This window comes from Falco punctatus (assembly GCF_963210335.1).
Source record: "Falco punctatus genome assembly, chromosome: 14".
NCBI lineage: Eukaryota > Metazoa > Chordata > Aves > Falconiformes > Falconidae > Falco > Falco punctatus.
In genome coordinates, this window is record NC_137594.1 from 21,448,171 (window position 1) to 21,466,142 (window position 17,972).

The 17,972-nt window shown below is 42.9% G+C and overlaps 1 protein-coding gene across 5 annotated transcripts in view; it reads left to right on the top strand.

Annotated features, from left to right (window-relative positions):
• The window catches only part of NUP93 (nucleoporin 93), an 81,876-nt gene that overhangs the window by 33,333 nt on the left and 30,571 nt on the right, over window positions 1-17,972 (top strand). For 4 of the 5 annotated variants that reach the window (XM_080410885.1, XM_080410888.1, XM_080410887.1 and 1 more), the window contains exon 4: window positions 15,937-15,999. In XM_080410885.1, coding sequence (XP_080267011.1) covers window positions 15,937-15,999 — 63 coding nt within the window. Of the gene's footprint in view, window positions 1-2,850; window positions 3,009-15,936; window positions 16,000-17,972 lie in introns of those variants that run through there. The other variant, XM_080410889.1, reaches the window with a different exon arrangement.

Genomic DNA, 17,972 nt, shown 5'->3' on the forward strand with positions numbered 1-17,972 from the left:
TTTTCTTTAGCTGTGGCCCAGCAGCTCTGAACAGGAGTTTTCTCCCTTCTCCTCCCACAGCCAGATTTGAGCGCAGAAGTGGTTGATGTGTGAGCTGACTGAACGCTCTGCTAAATTGATTGCCAGTGAAACAAATAGCAGGTCCGACATCTTAGCTGGGTTACCATTCAGAGTTGTTTACACTAACAGCCATTTGGGGTGAGTATTTCCTGTTTGTATCCTTCAAAGCTGTTGCTTTAAGATATCCATAGGTAAGGAGTGACAGTGTTGTACTGAGCTGCACTGGAAAAGCTTTCACTGCAACATTGTGAGCTGGCGATGCAATACGTAAAACAAAAATTATATATAAGTAAACTCTGCTGATCTGTAATGTGTAGTTCTGCAGTTGGGAGTAGCTTCTGCAGTAACATTCATGGCCAGAAAATAACAGGGAACGTCTGTTGATAAAAGCAGCATCTTTAAAGTTGTGGCTAGAGGCTCCAGACGTATTATTACACTCCTGAAATCTGTGACGAGGCTACAGCCTGTCCTAAAGAGCTGGCTGTGTCTCCAGTTAGCTTTACCCATATTCAGGTTTGGTTAGAAAGCAAAAGCTGTATGTATCCTCTGTGCTCCTGGCTCTGCACCGCTAGTGGGTTATGCAAACTAGGGGTAGGTAGAGGGAGAAACCATCCAAAAATGGAGCAGTGTGTGTGAGGCGAGTGGCAAGTTACAGAGGCGAGTGCTGCTGCAGGGATATCGCCAGGCATGGATGCTTGGAAATGCAGGAGGAATGCCAGAGTTAAATTAGCCCTGCAAATGTGTACCCTTCCTCTCCCCAAAGGGACTTGACTTGCACTATTGGGTGTAGCTGGTTGTGATCAATGGTTTTCCCTGCAATGCAACTGACTGCAGTTTTCTTCTAAGAATGTCGGTGGGTTTGGACCTGTCTTCTCTCATGAGACTCCTGGTACGAGGATTTGGGTATTCAGTACAGTGTTTGTTTGGTCACAAGCAGGGAGGGTTTGCTCCTTGCAGTGGTTTGAGGAAAATCGCCCTTAGGATCAAGTTTGCTAGTTTCAAAGCCAGAATACACTGTATTTAAGAGACTACTCTGCCACTTGTGAAGCTCAGAACTGTGCAAGGTGCCCAGTGATACCTTTGGGGTAGGTAAGCCCGAGTCACAGAGCACCTTCTACAGGCGTAACGGTGTTAATGGGAATTGCTTCCAAACCAGGGAGTACAATGTTACTTCAGAGGCTCATGGTTTTTCTCTGTATAAAATACTCTGCACCATTTTCACTGGTACTTTGTGTCCAACCAATACCCCTGCAGTGTTGTTTTAATTAAAACAGAAGTGGTAATAATGAATTGGTGGTATTGGTGGTGATTCTGCAGATACATCAATGTTAATGCACAGTAAAATGCTCTCCTGATAGCTTTCTGTGCTTCATTAAATTAAATGTAGACATCCCAAGTCTAGATTTTTTGTGTGTACATGTGTTCGCAAATACAAGACGTACATTCGGTAAGCAGAATTACTGAATTGTGGAATGCAGTACTGTTGCAGCAGGGCTGTCATTCTGGGATTTAAAATGAAGCAACTTTGAATTTGGGAGGGTCACCAGCGGTTTGCAGGCGGACGGGAGCTGTGTTGGCACCGTGGGTTAAATGTGCACATGGGACCTGTGGAAGTAACTGCGTGATAGCGTTACGCTCATGTTTTGTGAAACACTTCTTCACCGTTAGATGTTTTGCGTACTAGCAAGTGCATTCCTTATTTCTTTGGTGCTTCTAATTTTTTCTTTAAGATGGGGGTGGTCTGTTTCTCGATTTTTCTCTGGCTTTCTGCACTGTAATGATCGCACCATCACCTGACTGCTGGAATATACTGGCCTGACTTTAATCATCGGGTGACTGGCTCTTAGCATGGTTTCGTCTCTGCTGTTTTACATCTCCCCTTGTAATTGCATGATTGCTTGCAGCATTGTTTTTCTATTGGTGACAATGAAAGGCACATGTTAGTATTTTATGTAACCTTATACTTTCTGTTTGATGTTTAAAGTGTAGGTGAAGAAGTAGTACTTTGCAAATAAAAATCCTCTCTTTCTTTGTAAGCAGCAATTTTCACCCCTTGTGCAATCATCTGTTAGACAACATTATATATAAAAACACGTTGGTAAGTATCATATGGAGGAAGAGGTAGTCAGGCTAAGCCTGTATTAGTAACAGGGCTGCATTTCTGTAGTGCTGACAGTTTCATTGAGCTATGTATGCTCACAAGGAAATAACCTGTTCGGAGCTACAAAAGAGTGCAATGTTTAATGTAAATAGTATCTTAAGTCTTTTAACTACTAAATAACCAAACCCAGCAAAACAATAGAGAATCAAAGCTCCCCTTTAAAGAACATTGACACCAGTTAATATGCAGTAAAATTATTTGCCTGTACAAGTTATTTCAACAGCTCTGCAGGTCTAAAATGGCAGAAGCTTTCTGTTGCTGTATAAAAATCAAACTACCATTTATTTCCGCCTCATGGTATGTGCAAATTCATGCAGCTCAGTTAAGGGAATAGCTTCACAACTGGTGTTACAATCTGTGGCTGGAGTGCTGCATCACAATGCAGCAAATGCATTTTCCACATTAACCAAACATGACAGCTGAAACGATTATTAACCATGCAGTATGTCGGAAGTCATCAAAAATTCACATCAGAGTAATTGCAGTGGCTCGGGGAAAAAAAAATAGTAGCATCTCTCTCCTCTTGCCTGCCTGCCACCTCACCCCCTCCTAATTCTTACATGGTACAGTCCGTTAACAATAAAATATCCTTCTGTAACCTATAAACTGTTACTCCCATCAGTTACTGGTTTCAGACTGATGCTTTCCCTAGAATCTGAATAAAGCACCACTGGGGGGAAAAAAAATATAGATGCTTTACAGGCAGTGGTGTTCAGCCGTGGAAAGCAGCTGCTTTCTTATTGTCTTGCTGGACTCTTGACTGTCTCAGCCATTTCAGGACTTGCAGGTTTGATTTATTTTATTTTTTTTTAAAGATGAGAAAACTTGAGCATTAATACAGACAGATACAGCTGTGTAAGCCTAAATACCAGGCAACTGAAGTGTGGCAGTTACAGCCAGCATTAACAGGTTTGTAACTCCTCAGTACTGAGATCTACAGGTAGGAATGTATATATTTTAAAATATACAAAATGACGGTTAAAAGCTTGCTTTGATAAGAAAGAGTTTTCCTTCAGGTGTCTTCTGTGGCGTTTTTTCTTTGTGCTGTTGCTGCAGGTGGTTTAAATTTGTAGGTGAGTAATTAAAGAGAACAGGTGGGTAGTTTTGGAGAAATCCTTTGCTCACAGAAAAGAAACCTTCAGGTCTGTACCTTTACCTTCTAATATTCTTTGCTCGAGCAGCTGTTGGGTGGGGCAGTCCAGTGTCTGCTTTGGGTTTCAGTCGTGTTGCCTTTTTAAAGACCCTCCTGACATTGCTGAGTTTGCTTTTCATTTAAGCAGAAATACAGTAGCATAACTTTCTGAATGCATTTATTCCTGTTTTCTCTTCCCTAGGCTATGAAATGTCTATGGAAGTATTTTAAGTAAAAAAATAAAGGTACTACTTGATTATGTGATTTTTCTCTTAGTTTTCATTGTGTTGCAAAGATATTGGTCCACTCTTTCCTCTGTTCCTACAGATGCACTTGTGATTTATTTAGAAGACATGCTAAACTTTCTTTAATATTATTTCAAAGTAAGGGTTTCAAATGTGGGATGAAAATTAAAATAAGATAGAAAATATTTCTACTTTCCCAAAGTAAATGAGACACTTAGAGATTTGCTGCTTTTTTTTTGTTAGTTTCTTAAATGAGGTGGTGAAGTGTATTTGCTTAGTCAACTGGAGTTTGCAGCCTAGACCCCACCTCTCTTTCAAGTGAATAGGATACGTTATGAAAGGGGTTAAGCCAGTAAAATCATAGTAAAGGGAAGCAGTCAGGGAATTAACATTTATATAAATGTGGTGGCCATGACTAGCTGGGTGGGTGGCAGCTGATTTAATACTCTCAGATCCTAGGGACTCAGAGGCTGCATGCAAACTGGAAGCTCTGCCTGCCTTTGGTATGGGGACATAAGTATAGGGTGGGTTGCTTTTTCTCCTTTCAATTCTGTTTCTCTGTAGGGAGAAAAGCAGGTTAATGAAATGTGCTGTGCCGGGACGGCGGCTGGGCTCTTGCAGCACAGAATGACTTGCCTCCTTTGGGGCTCCCTCCCCAGATATTAAGGTGCCTATATGCCATCTTCTGCACTCTTATGTTGTCAACTGAGAAATGCTTAGAAGGGGAGACAAGGGAACAGTGGTGTAGCATGGCCAAAAAGTTGCCTCTTTTAAACAAGATTACCTGTGCAAAGGGGGGACTCGCCACAAAAGCAGCTCAGCAAGAAATCAAGTAAAAGACAATGAAATGTGTGGCTTGCATATGTAAAAAGATGGAGGAAGCCATCTCCGCTGACCCTGTATGGGAGACGGCTCAATTATCCTTGCAGTTAGTACAGTGTGGCAAATTATTTTCCTTTGTCTGAAGTGGGTGGGAGACAGAGTTCAACTAAGCTCCATAAATTAATGTATGGAAAAATGACAGCCACTGTAATTAATAATTAGCCACAGGTCTCTTATAGCGGGGTTTTCCGTGATATCTGTTGGCAGCATCTGGACTTGGCATTTCATTTACATTAAAGTCCGAAAGCTGGTGTGCCGTGTTAACGCAACGCGCAAATAAAGGCATGCACTGCTAGAGAGTTCCTTAGCAAGGGTGGAGTACAGCCGGAGGAGAAAAATGGAAACCTTTTGTCTCCGGTGTATTCTCAGCACACTGGTCTCACACCCCAAGTCTGGAAAGTTTAAACCTTAGGTTTATTACACAATAGGAGGAATAAGCTGAAAAAGGATAAAGTGTTTATTATAACATAGCATTTGTTGCAGCAGAGAATTTTAAAACCTGTCTTTTTCGCCGAGCTTTCTAACATTTTAAAATATAAAATGTATAATTAGAACAGGCATATTCCAGACTTCTGGTTTTTATTGTAATGATCTGTAATTAATAATTCATAGGTAATTTAAATAATTAACTTTGTGAAATGTATCAGTAATGTAGTAAGGAAACATCATTTCTAAAGACCATGGCATGTTTAAAATGAGGATTTAAAGATATCATGACATGTATAAACTCGAAATTGCTTGCTTTCAGTGCCAGTAAAATATTTATATATTTTCTAAGGGACACGCTGCCATGTTGAAAATACCTATTAGGTGAACAAAGTAGCTATGATTTATTTACAAATACTTAGGAAGAATGGGCTAGCTAATTTGGGCTTGCTTGTCTAACTTGGATGATTTTGCCAAATCATGTCATGTTATTTAAGAAGGCTGAACTTCAAATACGCTCCTTTTCTTGAAATTCCAGTGTGTATTTTTTTTAAAAAAAGCTTATATTCTTCACACTACAATGCGTGTGGTCTTGGCTCTTTCTTTGTAGCGTTAGCCAGCCACTATCAGCGAAATAAAGTAGATTTAACTTTGGAAAGGTTTTCTTTCCCCGTGTGGGTTTTACTGGGAGACTTCAAATTGCAATATAAATATTATGGGAAACCCCATTGTGGAGGTGCGGCACTAAGGAAAGCCACCTATGCTGGGGTTTAGGATTTGCATCTCAGTTTAACTTGGTTATCGCATTTAAGTGCTGACGGGATTTTGATGTCTCTGAACCAGGCGTTGTCCCTTCGAGGCAGTGAGCGTTTGGTGCATGCATCACTTTGTGTCTGAAATACAGATGGAGGCTGGAAGATTTTTCCCTTGGCTTTTTTTTTTCCCCAACCGAATCAGAAAGATAACTAGTGCTCCTGAGGAACGTTCAGGAAGGTGGTACGCAGGCTTTCAGCTGTGGGATGGGGGCATAGCGGCCAAAATCCTTCTGCTTGAATCAGCCTGAGAACAGGGAGAGTGTCAGGCTCAGCACTGCCAGGCTCACTGCTTGCACCCAGAGAAGGTAGAGAACCAATTTTTTTCATTACTTTTTTTTTTCCCCATACAGTTTCAGACTAACTTGAAGGCATTTAACTGTTTCTATGCATCTGAAATTGTGAAGGAAGAGATGTGCAAATCCCGATAATGTTTTTGCTTACCGTAAAAGCCTGAGAACGTCCCTGCTTCTCACAAACAGCAAGGTTATGTGCTCCCAGGCAGACGGGCAGAAGGATAAAACACTCACAGGGGCGGGGAGAGTGAAGGATTACACTAAAATTTGCAGAAGTGGGTTAGAGGAGACTTGGGTGTTCATGACTAGTAGGTTTGTTTAATAATTTGTCCTTCTTACTGGTGTTCCATCAGAAATGTGTCAGTTTAGGCTGGGAAATACTTCCTCAACTGATAAGCATGATGGCAGTTTGACTTTTGGATACAATCCTGAGAAATGAATTTTCTGCCACCAGGTTAAAATGGGTTATTGTATCTGCCTATATGTTGATGCTAATGTACAATTCATCCAGCAACAGACACTGCAAGCTTGTCAGTACACCTCCTTTATGCCTTTTTCTTTCCTTTTCAAACTACTCCCTTATTACCTAGTGTGTTCTGTGGTATTCGGAGAGAAGCCTATCCTCTCGTAACAGGGCTGGACACTCCTCTTTCCTTGGCTTTATGAATTTTTCGTGTGGTGCTGACGGATTTGCAGTGGCTGGTGTCTCAGCTTACACCATCTCAGGAGACCCCTCGCCAGCTCTCGGTACAGTAAATCGAGGTGTGGTCTGCAGTGGCAACGGTGTGCTTCATCCCTGCCCCTGCCATGCAAGGACGTGACACGGGCAGGAATTCAACAGCCAGGTTTTATTTGTCACTGCATTATTTGAGCATGGTTTCCTCTTAGAGGGGGAAGAACACACAGCTACTTCTCGAGAAAATGTGGAGTAACCACGATGCTAAAATGGCAGCGAAAGAAATAAGAAAATGGCGTCATCACTGAAATTAGTTTCAGTGGCTTGATTTGAGGGTGTCCTGCTTGGTGGGAGAATGTTTTCAGCAAGAGGTATTATTACATTACAGGCTTAGTTATGACTATACAATGAAGATTTTAAAATCATTTAAATCTGTAGTTTTTTTCTCTGTATTGCCTTAGAAAGCATGATGCCAGAGAGGCTGATATAATAGCTTATTCCAGTGGATGATCGGAAATTTTCTTTGTTTGCATGCATTAATATTTTTAATACAGGATTGCATTGTGGATCGCAAGCCTACTTGGAATTACCTCATGATTTAATTTATTTATACTAAACTGCAAAAAAGAGGTAGAGCCCTGAGTTTTGCTTTCATTGTGAATCTCTTGATGCGTTTATGTTTTTTGTAGGGTTGTATTTTTTTTAATTGGGATTTTAATACATGGACATTTATAGTGCAGGGGAGAGACTGTGGCCACTCATCATAGCACTGAGCAAAGCCCCGCACCAAGGTCATCCCTCTGCATTTAAAAAATCTTAAGGGGGGAAAAAAGATAGCCATGCTTTTGGAAACTTGATGAACGAGCTCAGATTCTAGACTGTGTGGTTCATTTGCTCTGTGCTGATCCATTGCTGATGGTAAAATGCCGGTGCCAAAGGAGATGGGCTTCCTGTGGGTCCTGCCACTGGTCCTACTGGCCTGATCTGTGCGGAGGCTTCCCTAGCGCAAGAAGCTTTATTCCAAGAGAGGTGACGCTGCATTTAATTGCTGTTGTGACATTTGGGTTTCTTAAGACAAATGGAAATGCTGTTTGGGATGCTTTCAGGTGCTATGTACCAATGTTAGCCAGCTGAACAAGCTCTTTCTTCTTTCTGGTGGCTCTGAAGTAACATCTCCTGCTGCTGTAACTGGCTCCAAGAGTCTGTCCACCTTCCCTCTGCAGTTCAGATATATTTATTTTTCTTGGTTTTTTTCCTTCTGTTCTTTGCACGACCCCTAAGCAGGTTAGGGTTCTTCAAGATTTTGTGTTATTGCACAGATCTCCTTGGTGCTTTGTAGCTTAGGTAGGACCCTGGGATTCTTGTTGAACAGGTCCCAGATGCATTGTAGGGAGAAAGAAAATGAGCATAAGCCTGGGGAGGAAGAGAGGATCACTAGAGAAAGTAGCACTGTTGCTTACGCTATTTTTATGTTGCATTAACAATTGCTGTCAAAAATGATCTGTGCAGTGGAGGCCGATAATTATATGTGGAACAGAACCTCATTCTGAGCAACTTTGCTGTAAAATTTTAGATTAAAAAAGGTATTATCTTAGTTTTGTGCTATTGAAGTGTTTGTGACTTCGAAAAAAGCCTCCTAAAACCACTTCTAACAGCGTTCCCGTGCTCTGTACAGCCCAACATGACATGGCAAAGATTTTTAGAGCCCAAGAATGAGAGACTAATTGGTGTAATTGAAGTTATTTTGGTTTCACTCTGAAGGGGAAAGACACAACGAACAGTATGGATAACTACTAATATTTCGATAATCAGCAGCACTGTATAAGTAATATATAAATTACATATGTTGCAATGGCTGATATATTTTGGTGGGTTCTAGAACAGTGTCCTTGTTCACTCAATGTAATCACTATGCTTGGGATTGTTAAATCTTGCAAACTTCTGACTTATTTTGTAAGATCTTAAAATGCGTAGGAACACTGCAGTGGATTTCTGTGTTGCGTTAGGACTTAAGCCACTTGTAAGTACAATTTTAAGTGAAATATTGAGAGCTCATACTGCCTGAAAGCCTGAACTTGCTGAGCACACTATGTTGAATTAGAAGAAACTAAAATTGAATGGAGTCATGTTTCCCCAGCAGCGATGATCTGCTTATACGCAGAACAAGCCGTGCCATGTAGCAGAGAGAGTTCAATTTTGAGGCTGCTGTGTGAGCGCCTGGCACAATATTCCAGCAGAAAATCTGAGCAGTGGTATTTATCTAGACATTTCCAGTGGGATGAAGGTGTGCTCCCTGTCTGTGTCATGGTAAAGGTTGCTTGTATCTGCTGCAAACACCTTGCACTCTCCTTGATGGCCGCATGCTGTAAACGTGTTCCGGAGGACTGCGGTTGGGTGTGGGATGTGATGGTGCCTCTCAGTGCTGGGGGGTGGTTTGATATTAGCCTTCCCTGCTTAATGGATGGTCTCCTGGCTGAAGCAAGAGCCAAGAGGTATTTGTAGCTCTTCCCTCGAAGCCTGTATGTCTGAGGAGCCCATTTCCAGTCTTCACTTGCCAGATCCAAACGGTCCCAGCAAGGGTCAAAGAGCAGGCACCATGTGCCCCTGCTTCTGTAAAGAGCTGATCTGTGATTTCCTGAGGAGCATGGCTTTCAACAGTTTGAGTTTTTCTGGTCACGGCTGGAAGGAATAACGGTATTTATCCAACACAGCAAAATCCAGTGTTCCTGGATATGGTCTGAAGATTGCTGTGAAAACTGCATGAGTTTCACAGATCAAGTAGTCTAAAACAGTAAAATAATACCAAGAAACATACTAGATTTGTTGCATTGCTGGCACTAACCTATGCCAGAGAGCACTTTGTAAATATTCCGAAGGCTTGCTCTGCCACACAGATTAAAGGCCGTATTCAACACGGAGCACACCAGTGGCATGCTGATGGTGGGGCGGCAGGGAAGCCCTGCTCCTGCCCCAGAGCTAGTCTCCAGCGAAGGTTGCTGCTGTGCATCTTCCATAGTGCACGCAACCTGTCGAAGGCGACTTGCAGGCAAATGGCGGTGCCCCTTCCTCCTGCCACGCGTGCCGCGGCCCGTTGGGCATGCGCGGGGAGTTGTGCGTGTTGCCTGCGTGCACAGGCTCTAGCACTGTGTGCGTTGACTCGTGCTGCCGCCGGAGTGAGGTCCATCTTGCTGCTCCTCCATCGTGAAAGGAGACAGTATTGCAGCTCTGCAAAATTTGATTTTGCCAGAGCAGAAAGCCGCTTTAAAAGAAGCGAAATAATCTTTAAAATCGTTGGCAGTCATGCAGTGCAGCAGAGATTAGGCCTGGGTTTGTATATTTTAATGACTTACTGCCACTGAAATGCTATCTGCTTGCAGGGTGGGGAAGAGCCCTCCTACCTTGGCTTTCAAACCAGTTAATGTAAGTATTGCCTACAAGCATGGAGCACAGTCACAGTGTGTGGGGGGAACATGGTTCAAGACGCCTGCGAAGGCAGGTACTGGATCAGGAAATCTTCCCCAGGCCCAGTGTTTGGCTGTATTAGCAGTTTTGTGTTACAGCTATTAGTCTGCGTGGTTTTTCCTCTTAAGCTTCAACATGGTTGTTGCTTTGGAAATCTCTGATGCAACAACTGACTCTTGGGTCTTAGCAAACTGTAAAACCTTCTGGGTTTTCCCTGCTTTTTTCCTGTTTAGTCAACAGTGAATTAATTTTTTAGAAAAATGTTGTAGGATTTCCCATTCTAAGCATGATGGTAAGGAACTTGAGAAATGCATATTGTAGTTTGACAAGCCCAGCTGTCTTAGGCTAGGAGAATTTTGTATTGCTAGATCCTTGAACTGAACACGGTATAGAGCTGTGGGACAAGCCTCATCAGACCTTTCCTTTCAGTGGACCTTTGTGTGTGTGTACAATGATTTGTTCCTTGTCTCTCACACAGCTTTGAAGTGATTATGACTGGTAAATCACCCTTCCTGGGGTTCTTTTCCTCTCTGAGGATCTCTGCACTTGGGCCCTCAGTCTGCTTCAGCCCCGTAGCAGTCTTGCCATCTGAAGTCCTCTGAGGAGAAAACCAATTTCACAAATGCTCTTAGCTCATTGCGTTTGGTAGCTGACCTTTGGGCAGCTGCCTGGCTGCTTTGAAGGACGCTGCATTGCACGGTCCGAGGTACGTAGTGAAGCCGCTTATCTGTGTGGTTTTAGGAAAAGCTAATGCTTTCTGCAAAACAAATCTTACGACACCTACAGAAGCTTCCAAGAGACACTGGTGTGATGCTGCAGAAGAAGAATCTGGATAGAGAAAAATATTGCCCGTCCTACACTGGCATGTCCCCATCCTCAGGAATACATTACTTGGCCACGCTGTTGCTTACGGGCCCATTGGCATACCAGTGTAAAGCCAGTCAGCAAGCACTGATGCTTGTGTCAGCACAAACAATAATTTGGATTATATGTTATTGCTTTTTTTAGTATGGTCTGTTATTGTGGCAGTGGGTTTCAGGTAGTTTTGCTTCGTTTTCTGTTTCCAGAGGGAACATGGCCAGGAGGGCTGTGCCAGGGTGCAGCACCCTGGGAATGTGCTCAAGCCATGTGCATGTTTGCAGTAGGATTGTGTTTAGCAAATTGTTTCTTAAAATTGCTAGTAGATAAATCAGGTGCTTTATCTGGAGCAACTGTTCCCAAACTGTTGCCAAAGAATGATTTTTGTTAACCATATAATCATCATCCCTGCCGGTCCTTTGCAGGATTTACTGGATCAACTGGAAATCCAGCTCTTGGAAATATTTTAATCAAAGAGCAATTGACTTGAAATGGCCCCAGATTGTTCATTTCATTTTCTTCTTTCTTCCCCTGCCAGTGAAAAAGTAAGCATTGCTGTCAACATCCAAGGCCTCCGTATACTATTTGGCAACATGCGCCTTCTCTTGACAGCTTGAATACTAAGATCAAGTATTAAAAGTATGGCCTGGCTGATGGAAGTAATTAAGAGACTTCTATCAGCCAGGAAAGAGTTTACTAACCTCATTTACTGCGGTAAATGGAAGAGACTTTCAATCTCCTGTCAAAAAGAGGCCATCAGTGCATGCATGCCCTTTCGTACTGATAATGAATTAGTTACTGGAACACTTTCTTGCTGGAATTCAGGCTGGAGCAAGGCAGGTGCCAGTTCCTGTCACATCAGCCGATGTCAGGCAGCGGTTGCCCAGGATGAGAAATGACAGTGGAGCAAGGAGCACGGTGAGAGCAGGGAAGTGGCGCGGCCTCCCGGGGGTCCTGCCCCTCCACTAGTGGGGCCACTTCTGCAAACCATCCTGGAGTGAGGCGGAGCAGAGGGGGGAACATGTGAGAGGAGAGGATCAGACTGGAATCCAAGGGGTAAGAGATCCAAGATGAACTGGAATGTGCTGGGGAAAAATGCAGAGAGCCAGTAGATGTGTAAGAATAAGTGGGACTAGCTGGAAAATGGGAACCTGAAGGTGGGAGAGTGGGTGTATTTCTGTGCCTGGGTCCCTGTTTTGCAAACACCATCTCATCAGATATTGTACAAATGGTGTGTAGGAAACGTTCAGCAGTGTGTGTTGCAGAGAACCTGCGATGGAGAAGAGTTGGACTGCTTCCGTTCCAAACTAGACACAGGAATAATGTGTGGGAGTTCCACAGTAACAGAGAAAAAATTTAAATGCCACTTGCTGAAACAGGACAGCATGGCATGACGTTAGGGCTCTAGGAGCTTTTTTGTGTAAACCTGCCTCGGGGAAATAAGAGAAATTTTAATTTTCAAGCAAAATCCAGGCATGGGATCCCTGTGATGGCAGAGCTTGTGCATGAACTACAAGGTGAGGATTTCACCTCTGAGGTTTTAGTGATGCTCATGTTAGCTATTCCTATCTTTGCCATCTGCCGCTGTGCAATAGCCCTTTGTCTCCTAACAGTATCTCTGTTCTCCTCCTGCTTCTCTCTTTGGATACCAAATATGAAGCAGTGTCTTACTGCTCGTTGTACAATCAGTAGCGTCTCCCCTGAGAGGGCAGCTCCTTCGATAATGGGTCGTGTACTCCCTGCATGTGCCAAATGCTGTACCTCTGTATCCTTGTTACAGTCTGCAAGCGTTCGTGGCAAAGTCAAACCTTGCCTCTGGGACTGCAGAAAGCTTTTAGGACAGATGTAACTCGGTGAGCACAACCGACGCTGTTCGAGGCCCAGACTTAAGAGATAAGTGAACCCTTAAAGCTGTTATGTGGCCTGGGATTTTTGAGGACCAAAACTCTCCAGCGTAAAGCACCTCTCTTCCATCTTCCTTCCCATCCTTGTTCCAGAGAGCTCTGGGGTTTTTTTTTACGGCAGGTGAATGTTTGTGTGCATTTATATACATCTGTGAAATGCAAATGTCCGGTGTCCAAAGCCTAGTGCACCACTAGGTGGCAATGCAATGAATCCAGGGAGTAAATACCGTTACAGCGGCTGTGGACACTCCTCACTTTCTTAACATGTGGAATTATGGCCACCAAAGCCTAGAGTGATTAACCCCAGGAGCTCTTGTTTGGCCAGACTAAGCAGAAGCAGTCTTGGGAGCCCCAGCATCAGCTACTGAAACTCCTTCTTCTGAGGTTTAACAATTAGCCTGTAATTAACTGAAGCAGCAGTTGTGATGCTACAGTCATAATGGTTAGCACGAGGCATAGGGTGGCCTTTTTTAAAATGTACCTTTCTTCAGTGAGGCATTACAGATATTATTTGGAATGTGTGGGGATTTTTGTTTGCTAAAGCAGTAGGTTTTGAGATTGAAAAAGACAATTATCATCTCCTAATTGGCATTTGGTGTAATGTAATCCCTTAAACGGACCTAGTGAACTCTCTGGGAGCTGGGAGGTTTCGTTAAGCAAGATACTCATCCTGGATTTACTGACTTCAAGGGAAGTTCAAGCACATCTTAATTTACTCTGCTGATTGCTGTCATTGCCATGCACCTTTCTAGGCAGGTTCATGCTCAGTTCAGGGCACACGTTCCCTCCGAGGAGAAAGGGGAGGACCAAGGGCAGTAAGGTAGGACTTGTGTCTCTCGGGGCTTTCAGGAGCCCAGTACTCGCAGAAGCAAGTAGAGAGCCGGGGCACCCAGGACCTCTGCAAGCTGTGGTGCCTGCCTCGGTGTGCCCAGCACCTTCTATCACATTCACATAGCAGTAGGTCTGCTTCTTAGAGGTGGTGGGCTTTTTTTGCCTGTAAAATTAGCAGCATTTTTAGGGTACGGTAAACACAGCGTGTTTCTCTGCAGCATCAGATCCCTGCCATCGGAAACGTGGCTGTGTCTCCTGCTCGTAGGTTTGTGCTTTGAAGGTCTAGAAGCACTGCTTGTTATAATTCCAGATAATTTTCTCCAATTTAGGTTGGAGGTGGGGAAATAAATAAATAAGAATAAAAAATAAAAAAGAACTTGTTGCCTTCCCAAAGTCCTTCCATCCGTGCAGATATGGACAAACTTTACAAAGCCATGTCTCTAGCTCTCTGGCGCGGAGCCGAGATTGGGTCTTGGCCCAGTTAGGTGACTGCGGCAGCCCTTGCCTTGGTGACAGCTGCTATAATAGTTGGTCCCCAGACATGTGCAAGGATCTGGATTTAGATTCCCTTTTTCAGATTGCAACTGCGTTTCCTCTGTGGGCATTGTCTAAAAATAAAGCAGGCCATGGCGGGTGATGAAATGAAGAATAGGCTGTGTGGAAGTGGCCACTCTGTTCCATATGTAATTCTGGGGGGACTGTCGCACGCCTGTCTCGGGAAGATGGCAGTTGGTTCTTTATCTGGTGTACAGAAAGGGGTCACGTTCCTATTTCCAGCTGAAGGGGGTCACAAGCTGTCCCGTACTGTAAATGCTTGTTCTACATATTTCAGAAGGGAAGGGTGCAGTGTCCTTTCTTTCCATGCTGGTGCTGTGCAGCAGGAAGGCAGGCAGCACACCTCTGCGGCAGAGTCTCCTGCCAGATTTCTTCAGCTGGGGCAGATTTCAAACCCTCCTCATCTCCCAGTGTAAGGAGCAATCTGTGATACCTGTGGTTGCGTGTAGGACTCCTGCAGGACTGTTTCGAAGAGCTACCATAAATATATTTTCCCCAAAGGTCAAAATCCCTGTGACAGCAAGTTTCTCTCCTGCTACAGGATCTCTGCTCCCCTGGAGATCCTGGGCTCTACCTAGGTTGTTTGGATTGATACCAGTACTGTCAGATTGTTGGGGCAGGAGCCGGTTTTTTGCAGGAAAGTGTGGGGAACAAAGGGCACAAAAGCCTTCTGATTCCTGACAAGTTTGGTCGGACACGGCTGCAGTTGTGTATCCTCACTGTAAAAGCCTGAAGTGTGGTACATCAAATTCCCACTCCCTGGGTTTGTTGGTGGCTCTTAATTCTAGAGCTGTGGTGTAAGTGTAAAGACTCTTTAAGATACTAGCACTTAACAGAGTTGATGATGTTGTAGTTGATTACTTCAGAGGGAATCAAAGGTTCTTTTCCTTTTCTGTGATTTGAATAATGATTAAGTTGAAGTCCAGGAGCACAGATCAAGTTGGTTTGTTGTTTGGTTTGTTTGGTGAGGTAACAGTGAAAATGCAAAACATATTTGAGATAGGAGTTTTGATATACTCGAAATTAAAAATGCAATTCCTATGTATTTTACCCAGTTAAGCTGTATGTGTGGATAGAGGCTGTGTGGTAAACTTTTCCTGTATGCTCTCCAACTGTTTAGTTATTTTCATTCTTCCTCAACTGACTATTTTTAAGGCTCTTTTTCACAGTTCCTATCAGGCCTCCGAGAGCTCTACTCCTGCCTGAAGCTGCCAAGTCAAAACCTTTTTTTTTCTCTCCCCCCCCCCCAACACACTCAACTTCAACAATCTTATCTTGGCTTATCGCTCCTACCAGCTTTCATCCTAGCTCCCTCAAATGGAGAGCAAGAGGAAGCAGCTGCTGGGACACAGAGATAAAAGAGAATAGAAGCAGGACATTTCACTAGGATTTAATGCATATTAAAACAGGGGATTAATGTATTTTCATTTTCACATTGCTCTGTATGGGCATCTTGCTGTACCTTTGGTGAAGTAAAGTGACCTTTAAACTTCTCGGGAGTGGATTGGAGAGAGCTCTGAGCACTTCCCAGAGTTGAAAGAGCTGAGTACTACAATATGTATCTGATGTTCGCGAAAGGCTGGGGTTTTGTTTTTTTTTTTTCTTTGACTGAAGCTCCGTTTCTCCTTTTCTGCAGGGATTCCTGAAGAATGAAAAAGATAATGCATTGCTGTCAGCCATTGAAGAGTCTAGGAAGAGGGTAAGTTAGAAGCAAGCACCACTTTTTCCTTTAAAAAAAAAAAAAAAGGCAAGGGGGAAACTAATAAATTAGATATTTAATAAACTAGTGGAATTTAAGAGGAATGTGTTGAGAATATAGAAAAATTAGACATTAGAAAATGCTTGCTTAGAATTTCTGGAAGAAATACTTGTCAGTTGTATTTCAGCTGCAGTATTCTGTAGGGTCAGGAGGCTCACAGTGTTAAATCTGTTTGAACAGAGAAGCTGTTGTTCTTAAGACACAGCACACTTGCTCCAATCCTCTCCGTGTCAATGCTGCCTTTTCTAGAGGTGATAATGCCTAGGACATAGGGTTTATTTCCTTTTGTGCTCTGAGCGATGCCTTGTACACTGACTTCCCGTACAGTGGTGACATCCAGTGTATTTATTGTAGCTGTTTCTACAGGTTGCAGGAGTTGTTGAAATACACGTGACCACATTCAGGCCTGTGCAGCCAGAATGCTGCAAGATTTAATTCTTGTGTCTGTAGAACAGCCCAACACCATATTGCATCACATTGTCCAAAGGAGATCTCTTGTGCAAGGAAAAAAACCCCAGGTTTTTTTAAGCAGTACAATGGAAAATGCTGCAGTAAGGAAGTAAGAGTGATTGCTTAGGCTCAGGGTTTGCCAAGTCCTGTTTTCTTCCCTTGAAAGGGACTAGTACTTAGAGAGTCTGTAAGAAAAAAATACAGAGTTAGCCTTCCCCCATTCATCTCCTGTCTCTTCATCTCCAAGCAAGTAGTTGTTGTAAAGATTTTTCTGAGCTGGAAGTTGTTTTGTGATGTGAAATTCATCTGATCCTGTTTCTGAATCTATTTATGCTTTTGGTATCTGTCATGTTCTGGGGCAATGATTTCCACAATTGAATTATGCAGTGTGGAAAAATGCTTCCTGTTGTTTGTCTTAAAACTGCTGCTTGGAAATGTCACTGCATGCTTCCTAGTGCTTGTGTTACAATTGTTTCCCCCCATGTACACTTGGGGCATTGGGTTTAGAACTGAACCTGTGTTTCTTTCAAATGATGAGAAACAGTACTTAAGCATTATTAAATTATTTTAGTTACGTATAATTATACTGTAATTATTGAAGCATATTTAAAACCCTGTTGAAATGATTATAGTGAAGGTAAAGTTAAGACCTGTATTCTACCATGAAAGTATAAAGTGAATTCATCTGATAAACCAAAGAATCACAAATCTTACACTCTAGTTGCAGGCATGCACCATAATTGTTTGCCAAATGTCACTGTCTTTTATCAATTCATTTATGCTGGGGAATGTTTTGCCCCTTAATTAGCAATATCCTAACAGTGGGCTGTAATAAGATGAAAAATTTACTCTGCCGACCAAGACATTGTTATGTATACTGCAGCAGCACAAAGCTATGTGAAAGGCAGAGAAGGTTGGGAAGGGGAAGGAAGTGGAAGATCCAGTACAGCCAATTCTCTGTTTAGAATTAGTAGAAGTACTATTTCCTGTGCTGGTATACCTGAGGCTGCTAGCTAGCATCATCCCAACAACAACAGGAAAAGTAGTGAAGCATCTTCTTTATCCTAATGCTATTGCCAAAATAAAGAATATTGTGGGGAAAAGCGGTTTCCTTCCATGAGTTCCCTGGTTGGATCTGAAGGCGCTGTAGCACATCAGCTATTTTAAAGGTAAAAAGGATCGGGTTTTTTGTGGGATATGATTTTTCTATGTGCTTTCCTGGATTATGTTCCTGAAGAGAGTTTCTGATTCTTTGGCACTGGTTAATTTTATTTAATGTTTTTATCTTTATTTTATCATATTTCCCATTTAAAAGAAAAACATACTGGTAAAGACCTGAAAATGAAATACGGGCAATAAACACACAGCTCTGTTAAGAATGCAGTAAGTCAAACCCTTACAGCCTCCAGGGAGGTGAAAAGCTAGTTGCCATTAGAGAAGTTAGTCTCAACAAATGGCACGGA